General features: G+C 40.5%; 1 protein-coding gene across 5 annotated transcripts in view; it reads left to right on the forward strand.

Moving 5' to 3' along the window:
• Positions 1–7129, forward strand: part of HIVEP1 (HIVEP zinc finger 1) — a 150145-nt gene extending 143016 nt beyond the window's left edge. For all 5 annotated transcript variants that reach the window (XM_032140245.2, XM_032140244.2, XM_032140243.1 and 2 more), the window contains 2 exons: positions 3610–4100; positions 5418–7129. In XM_032140245.2, the coding sequence (XP_031996136.1) occupies positions 3610–4100; positions 5418–6596 (1670 nt within the window). In that variant the 3' untranslated portion in view covers positions 6597–7129. The remainder of the gene's footprint in view (positions 1–3609; positions 4101–5417) is intronic.
• The last annotated feature ends 2262 nt before the right edge of the window (positions 7130–9391 follow it).

A 9391-nucleotide genomic window follows, 5' to 3' on the forward strand; every position in this document is an offset into this window, starting at 1 on the left:
GCTCTTTGTTTGTGTAGATCCAGGCCTCCATCTGATGTTATGTTCCTTCTGCCCAAGGAACTTCTGTTTAACATTTATTGTCCACTAGGTCAAGCAGCTGGCAATGAATCCCCTCGGTTTTTGTTTTTCTAAGAAAGTCTGTATTTCTCTTTCATCTTTGAAAATTATTTTCAATGGGCATAGAATTCTGGATTTAACAGTTTTCTTGATATTGTTACTGTATTTTTTATTTGCACCATTTTCATTGGATTCTTTTTAATAGTTTTCATCACTCAGCTGAAAGTCCCATCTGTTATTGTCTACCTTTCCCTTTAGAGCCTTCAAAATATTAACCATAGTTATTTTAAATTCTCAGTCATTTCTAACACAGGTGTCATATATGACTGTGGTTCTGATTATTGCTTTGTCTCTCTGAAGTATGTTTTTTTCTTGTCTTCTTGCATGCCTTGTAATTTTGTGTTGAAAGCTGTACGTCTTGTGTAAGACGGTAGAGACCCATGGAAAGTGTTTGTATGTCTAGAAATGTGCATGCCTCTCCTTCCTAGAGGCCTTTAGTGTGGGAGTTAATCTAGTTAAGAGTTTGCTGGGTTTGAGAGATTTGTTGTCACTACAGCTATCCTCACTGCAGCAAAGGCTTCATGTTCCTGTAGAGATACCTTGTGTTTTGTATGGAGGTCGGATCACAAGAACGTCACCTGTTTAGTTCTAGTTTTAGTTCTTCCTTTTGCACTGTGCCTCAGAAAGGTTCTCTCTGCACATTCTTGTTCTCCTGTTTCTCTCCAAGCACTATTTTGTTACCTATAATTCTAAGCTCCTTAGCTTGGCATTGGGGGTCGAGGAGGAGGATGGGGTGCTGTCTCTGTTTCGATTGAGTTTCAGTCTCGTACCTGCACCATTTTCTTAGGTTTCTGGGCTGTGGCCTTCTCAGTTCTCCTCCCCCTCCCCCAAGTGTTGTGGGGTTTTCTGTGTAATCCTGTCCCTCCCCAAGGAGACAGGTTGTATGTGTATGTTTTTCCTGTTCCCTTTCCACACTGCAGTGAGTTTTTACCAGTGTCCTAAGGACAACAGTGCGTGCCGCCCTTCTCCTCACAGGATAGGTCTTTTGTTTTCCTGGTGGAGGCAGGGGAGATGGATCCAGGTGTAGTTCTTTGCCACTCCTCTAGGGTTACTGCTTCTCTCCCCCGTATCTGGAACACAGTGGACACTTCTTACCGCAACTTCCTGTGAGCACCTGGGTGATGGTCATGGCATAGATCCTGTGTGAGAATGTAACCCTCAGAGGTTTCACACAATCTTGGCAGCCCACTCTTGACTCTAACCAGATACTTGAGCGGGACTCCCCTGACTGGGGTTCTGTTGTGTCCGCCCTCGGTGACACAAGCTTGTGTCTCCTTGGATTTTGGGCTGTTGATTATCTGGGACCTCGGCTTATTGATGGGTTTGGAAAAAGTTAATAAGTTTAAAGTTAGGCTGTGCGTGTGTGTGTGTGTGTGTGTGTGTGTGTACGTGCACGCGTGTGTGTGTTTAACGTAAATAAGTCCCACCCTTGTTAGACTATACAGCAAGATCAGCCTTGAATGAAATCGTCTTTTCTGTCCACTAACTTATTCTCCCAGTCATTCAGTTCTCTCTAGTCTTTTTACAAATTTTACTTCTTTAAAAAAGATGCGTCTCCAAAAGAAAAAAATAAAATACCTAATTTGCTACTAATGTGGCAAATTCAAGTCAAATTGAGGATGACTCGAATTTTACAATGTCAGCCAGACATCAGGCAAGGTAGAGAAGTCGCTGAGGCGCAGGAGTCTGGGTATTTACCCGGAAATCACACATTCTGTCTCCAGCATAGGCCCCTAGAGCCATTCAATACTTCGGTATTATTTTATTTCATTACTTATTTTACAGCAAAATAGTAGAACCCTAAAAGCAAAAGGCTTATGAAATCACATGCTAATGGAACCTAAATGCATGTTTCATCTTTGAGTTTTTTTAATTATAAAAGTAGCATACGTTTATGATAAATAATGTAAAATGTCAAGTTCTTTTCATCCCCTAGAAATAATCACCCTCAAATCTTTTGTATGGGTCTTCTAAGACTTTTCTCTAAGAACTCATTTTTGTCATATACAAAGAAAAAGTAGTCAAAAATTAATATCTAGGCCATTTGGGAAAGGCAGCCTATTGCTTGTTGCTCTGTTTACAGGTTTTTCTCTTTTCAAAAACTACCTATAAGTGCAGAATGTATCACAGCTAAACTGTACATTGTCCAATGTCATCTTTATTATAGCTCAGTGACATTCCTCCCCCATAACTACATTTTATTAAGCTTTCAGTGGAAAAGAGCCTCTAATTTGCAAGATTTTGAAAATGTGAAGAGTTTAAAAGTTCCACATGAGCTTTTGAGATTTTTGAAACTATTTCCTGGATCATCTTGAAGATTCCTTGTTAAACTCAGTTTCACATGATGTTATGAGGCTGATACTAACGACTTTTTGATAGTATCCCGCTTTCTATGAGGAATGGGTTGAATCATATCACAGAAGAAATTGACAGGAAATTTTAGCATCTCTCTGAGTAAATAAGAAGGCTTATACGTTAGGTGAATATGACGACACGGAGGACCATTGAAACATGCCCGTGTCAATCAAAAGAAGAAGTTCGAGCACAAAGTGTGGCCAAAAGAAAGAGTTGACTTGAGCCAGAATAAGGACAGCTGTCCAGGTGATTCACCCAAACTGCTTGCTTGGCCTTTGTTACAGGCAGATTTTTAAAGGCAAAAAGAAAAAAACAGAAAAACAGGAGGCAGAGGTGGGGGCCGGTGTTACCGCGTAGACTGTTTGTTAGACAGTTCTGTCAGGAATTCTCATGGATATACAGAAGTAACAGTGATTAGTGACTGCCTGTCCATGGTTAAGCTATAGAGTGTGGGATATAGTGACCGGTGCCACATTACTAGGTTAATTCACAGCTACCTGTGGCAATGGGAAGCAGCTTCAGTAAAGCAGGGAGTAGGATGTGATTGCTGTCTCATCTTAATGCCTCTTTGGGGCCTAGTAATTTGAAAGGGCCCACATTCCTCAGATAAAAGCCCTTTTCTTTCCTCATCTATGATACTATTCAAATCTAAAGAAAATGTATGTTGCTCACAGATACCAACAGCCATCAGATTTTTGTGTTTGATTTAGTTTGTTCAATAAAGGGAAGATACAAAATAGAGAAAAAGCTCAGGAAAAAGAGTTGTGTTGAACTCTTTATTAATTTTATATGTAGTTCAGTTGTGTTTTACAGATTTTCAAGTGCAATCTTAGAGGCCTTCATTTCCTTGTTTCTTGATTACCCTCCGCCTGCCTCATTCCCCTTCTGAGAGTCATTTCCCGTTCCTCATCCCTGACCTGGCCCCTCCTGTGGAGCTGCCCTCCTCTGAATCCTGATGGCCAACTGTCTTATTCTTCCCCAGGGCCTTCTCCTCAGCCAGGGTGGAGGCTCATTGTGGGCAGGGTCCTTGTCTTTTATAATCCTCGCAGAGTTGCTAAACCTACAAAAAATTTTAAAAATAGCATTTGTGCACTTGCAAAGCGTTCCATCACATACCCTCTTGGTTGTTTTTATTAGATGAAAAACAGAGATTCAGTTATGAGCGATCTGGATATGATCTTGAAGAATCTGATGGCCCAGATGAGGATGACAATGAAAATGAAGACGATGATGAGGACAGCCAGGCTGAATCAGTCCTGTCAGCCGCGCCCTCGGTCACGGCCAGCCCGCAGCACCTTCCATCTAGAAGTAGCCTTCAGGACCCTGTGAGTGCTGACGAGGACGTCAGGATCACCGATTGCTTTTCTGGGGTACACACAGACCCAATGGACGTTCTGCCCAGGGCGCTGCTCACCAAAATGACCATCCTGAGCACAGCGCAGTCTGACTACAATAGGAAGACACTGTCACCGGGGAAGGCCAGGCAGCATGCCGCGAGAGATGAAAACGACACAATTCCGTCTGTAGACGCTTCCAGGTCCCCGTGTCATCAGATGTCTGTGGACTACCCTGAGTCAGAAGAAATTCTGAGAAGTTCTATGGCAGGAAAAGCTATTGCTATAACACAGGTAAATGATTGGCAGTTTTTCTTTTATTTCTTTTTTTGTTTTAACCTATTAAATATGGAGAACTTAATAGCTTAAGAAAATAATGCACCTAAGTGATTTTTTTAGGCCAAATCAGTTTGTATGGCTTATTTAAGGGTAGAGGACATTTTTGCCCTGTGGAGTCTTGTTGAGTATTTTAAGCGGTTCAGATATTGTGTTGTAAATCTGTGAAAGAACCAAATGGTTCTTGAAAAATATACCCATTTATTATTTGCTTTTTGAAAAATTTTTGAAATTAAAAAAAAAAAAGCGTGACAGTGGCGAACACAAGTCCCGCAACTGATTTATCTGCTGGCCCCTTCTGAGCTGTTTCTCCACTGGTGCTAATGTGATGATGGATTTTCACTGACTTATCCAAACATTGCACTTTGCCCCCATTGGCAAGACAGCTACCAGTTTCTATGGCAAAGTTAACGTGACCCGAAAACACATCAAGAAGTTCACTTTGCTTGAATGATCACATTGCTACAGCAGCTTGGGAGAGCTTTCTGCCCAAGAACTAGCTCAAGGCAGGCACAGGCCTCTGAAAAGTCATGCTCCATGTGCTGTGCGTGAGTCCCTGCTCTACCTCTGGCTGTTTTGTGACAAATGATTAATTCTGGGAGGAATACATTCTTCCCTCATTGACAGTTCTCTTACCTCTAGTATGTATTGAATATTGCAGTAGGATTTATTCCTAATTGTGGCAGATTGTGCTGTAAGCGTCTCTATCCCAAAACCTCTCAGACACTTACCAGTGCCTGAAAATCTGGTTTTCAGTAGGCATTTCATAAACTTGCAAATGATAGACAAACCAGAGACCTTTTTCATAGTAACATCTCCTCACAAATAATTCTTTAGTTCATTTTTCCCCATTGAGTTGACACAGCCAATTTGTATCTCAATTTCTCAATAACTCTTAATCTCTAAAATAAGGTGGAGCTGGTGGTGCCAGAAACAGAAATAATAACAAAAATAACAGCTTAAGAATATAGCTGTGTCCACTTCTCAGAGTTATTCTCTGTGTACAATATGACAAAATCCAGGAAATTTGCTTCAGACATGCAAAAAAGACTATACAAGATATATTGCCATTATTTCTACCAGAAACGAAATTAAAGATGTAATTTTTTTAAAAACCGAAAAATAATTTCATTGCAGCAAACATCATTTTTATCAATGCAAATATACTTACTTACTTCTATCTCACTGTGAAGAAATAGATTTAGCACTAGCTTTATAGCTCAGTGATTATGAAAGACCTGTCATAAAAGGATTGTTCTCTTTTTTGTCATTTAGAGCCCATCATCTGTAAGACTTCCTCCTGCTGCAGCCGAGCACAGCCCCCAGACAGCAGCGGGGATGCCTTCTGTGGCCTCACCACATCCTGACCCTCAAGAACAGAAGCAGCAAATAACTCTACAGCCGACTCCAGGCTTGCCTTCTCCCCACACTCATTTGTTTAGCCACCTTCCTTTGCATTCCCAGCAGCAATCGAGGACACCTTATAATATGGTTCCAGTTGGGGGGATCCATGTGGTACCTGCTGGCCTCACATACTCCACGTTTGTGCCCCTTCAGGCTGGACCAGTACAGCTCACGATCCCTGCTGTCAGTGTCGTTCACAGAACTTTGGGTACTCCTGGGAATACAGTCACAGAAGTGTCTGGCACTACAAACCCTGCTGGAGTGGCTGAATTAAGCAGTGTTGTGCCATGTATTCCTATTGGCCAAATCCGCGTGCCAGGCCTTCAGAACCTAAGTACCCCGGGCTTGCAGTCACTCCCCTCGTTAAGCATGGAAACCGTCAATATTGTAGGCCTAGCCAATACAAATATGGCCCCACAAGTTCATCCACCAGGACTGGCTCTGAATGCTGTCGGACTGCAGGTTCTGACTGCAAACCCTTCCTCACAAAGCAGCCCCGCCCCTCAGGCACACATTCCAGGTCTCCAGATCTTGAACATAGCATTGCCTACCTTAATCCCCTCAGTCAGTCAAGTAACCGTTGATGCACAGGGAGCTCCTGAAATGCCAGCTTCCCAAAGCAAAGCATGCGAGACACAACCCAAGCAGACTTCTGTAGCCAGCGCAAACCAGGTCAGCAGGACCGAGTCTCCTCAGGGGTCACCTAAAGTCCAGCGGGAAAATGCAAAAAAAGTTCTGAATCCACCTGCCCCTGCAGGTGACCAGGCAAGGCTTGATGGCCTGAGTAAAATGGACACAGAGAAGGCTGCCTCGGCAAATCACGTGAAGCCCAAGCCTGAACTCACTTCCGTACAGGGCCAACCAGCGTCCACGTCACAACCTCTGCTGAAGGCACATTCTGAAGTTTTTACAAAGCCCTCAGGCCAGCAGACCCTCTCTCCAGACAGACAGGTGCCCAGGCCCACAGCACTGTCACGGAGGCAGCCCACTGTGCAGTTCAGCGACATGAGCAGTGATGATGACGAGGACAGGCTTGTGATAGCAACCTGATGGATTTTATTTTTTATTTGCTTTTTTTTAAAATAACACTTAAAGGTTTCTTTGAAAACCCTCCTTTCCTTAAAGCACATTTTTCTGACATAAACTCATGACTAATCTTTGTGCAATCATGAACTTTTGACCAATAATTGTTGTTTTGTGTCAGCTCCAGCCATTTTTGTACATGTTGTATAGACAATTGTGCCTTTTAGGAGCTTTATGTTTAGAAACTGTACAGATTGTTGAATATCTATATACATAAAAATATATATGTATATGAAAACCAGGTAGTTATTTGTGTTTAGTAAGGAAAACCTGTCAAATAAATCAAATGATTAAATTATATGTTCCACTGTTGAATATAAATTTTATGGCTATGGGGCAGAGTTTCTGTGTATAAATTAGTATGTAAACTCCATATTTATTGTATTCATATTAGTCTTTGCAAATGGGTCTGTCCTCCTTGTGTAAGACAGTAACTTTACACTTCAGGCAGATTTTCTGTGTTATGAAATGTTTCAGTAAAATATTGTTTACTGACTTTACCATTGCTTCAGTTGTGTCGTCTTTATATCATCCAGTGATCAGTGATCTGCATTTGGAAAACAGCCCTGGGTTCCATTCTTTCCACATTCCCCTCAACCCTTCGTTTTTTTATAAGCAGAGACTTTAGTCGCCTTTCTACCATGTGAAACTGTAAGTGAAATCCATACAACTGATTGATTGATTGATTGACCTATTTTTCTTATTTGTGAGAAGTCATTTCATAGTTTTATTATAAGACTAAATATATAAGAATACTTTCTGTATATACATAAAGCATATAGCCTAAAATGGTCAATGTTCCTAAATGAGGGTATGGAAATTTCTGGGAAACATGAGTTAAACCCCATTGTCCTTAGAATTTAGCTCAGATGAGACCCGTATAACCCCATTCCCAGGCTTCAACATCAGATCTGTTTGTGAGCTATGGGCTCCTCTTTCCTTGATGCTGTTACACTCACAGAGCTCTGTCCAGCAGTGAACTACAGAGTGCCCAAGATTACCGAAGAGCCAAATTCAGACTTCTAAATTACTCGAGTGACTCGCTAGACATCACTATTTCCTGTCCTGGAAGGTTGAACCATCCTTATTCATAAAAATATGGCGGCATGGGGAGCCCCCAATTACCAATGCAGTGATTTGCATTATTAATGATTACAGATGCTAGGTTTGTGAGAAAAGTATTTCAATGTTGGAATTTAAATACTTAGCACATCATTAAGTCAATCTATTCACATTTTTAAAGGCTTGCTTAAAAAGATTGCAGAGACATGAAATACGTAAGACAACAGCATGGTTTGTGGGGTGAGAGGTAGGGGACAGCCTATCTACTAAGGGGTTTGGAGACCTGCTGCTAGCCAACCCCAGCTTCACGTCCGTGACTTTGCAAAGACCTGGCATTTCAACTTGCTTATCCTTATCTCAGTTAGGATCTCCAAGGTGTGCTGCAGTCCCAGCACGCACTGGTGAATCTGTGATGCTTTAAATGAATGCTTCAATTTACATTTACATATTTCCACATATTAAATAACAAAATTCCCTCAAAAACAATAAAACTACATTTTATATTCTGAGATAGCTTTAGAAAGAATTCTGGAAATATCTGCTCTAGGGATTGCGTTGCCCTATCAATAATAGTTGTTGAAAATGAGGTCTGTTTTCTGTCTAATTTCTCAAAATTAATGTTTTAACTGTGTCATGAACTTAACTTTTTATTGCCTAAAATTTTAAAGCAGTATAATAAGCATATTCTTAACTCCATAATTAAGTACAGATGACTTCTCTAAATTCAAAGATAATGTTTGGAGTTTTTAGCATTGAGGTTTTTTAGTTTCTATAGAATTTTCTTAATTTAAAAAATTCCTATACTTAAAGACAAGTGTTACGATGTGAGTGGATGTTCCCTTGAAATTTTCATAATGCTGTAATGTACCTTACTCTTACTTTGTACTTTTCAAGATTCTTATTTTGGGCTTTTCAAAATTCAATGCATCATGCGAATACCTTTACTACTGGCAACTTTCAAGCTTTATTGTGGCCTTTCAAGTATTTTGCTAGTATTTGAAATATGCAGCTCTATAAAAAATATTACCAAAGTCTAAGCCATTATATTTTGAAATTATATGCACAAAATAGACAAGGGAACAATAGTTTTGTGCTGTTTCTCCAAAGTCATCTTTTCCCAATGAGCAGTGTCTACTTGATACTCCCAAATATAAACGACTTCCAAATAATGTAATTTGGAGAACTAGTGGGACTACATTTGACTTTCATTCTGTTGCACTGTCATGTGTGGAGACCCAGGCCTGTAGAGAACTAGGGTGCAATGACGTAGGATAATTTATTGACAAAACGTTAAAGTTTTAATGTGTAACAATTTCAATACCTTGTGTGAATCTACTGCAATGCCATCATCAGAAGTACTGGAAAAAATAGCTGAAGAACCACAGGTCATTTTTCTAGTTAAAGATTATTATATCTGCCTTATGAAAATCAAGGGCATTTAAACAACTTATTTTTTATACGAACAAATGGAAGAACATTCCATGCTCATGGGTTGGAAGAATCAATATCATGAAAATGGCCATACTGCCCAAGGTAATTTATAGATTCAATGCCATCCCCATCAAGCTACCAATGACTTTCTTCATAGAATTGGAAAAAACTACTTTAAAGTTCATATGGAACCAAAAAAGAGCCCACATCGCCAAGTCAATCCTAAGCCAAAAGAACAAAGCTGGAGGCATCACGCTACCTGACTTCAA

The sequence above is a fragment of the Hylobates moloch genome, unplaced genomic scaffold (assembly GCF_009828535.3).
Source record: "Hylobates moloch isolate HMO894 unplaced genomic scaffold, HMol_V3 SCAFFOLD_20, whole genome shotgun sequence".
NCBI classification, from domain to species: domain Eukaryota; kingdom Metazoa; phylum Chordata; class Mammalia; order Primates; family Hylobatidae; genus Hylobates; species Hylobates moloch.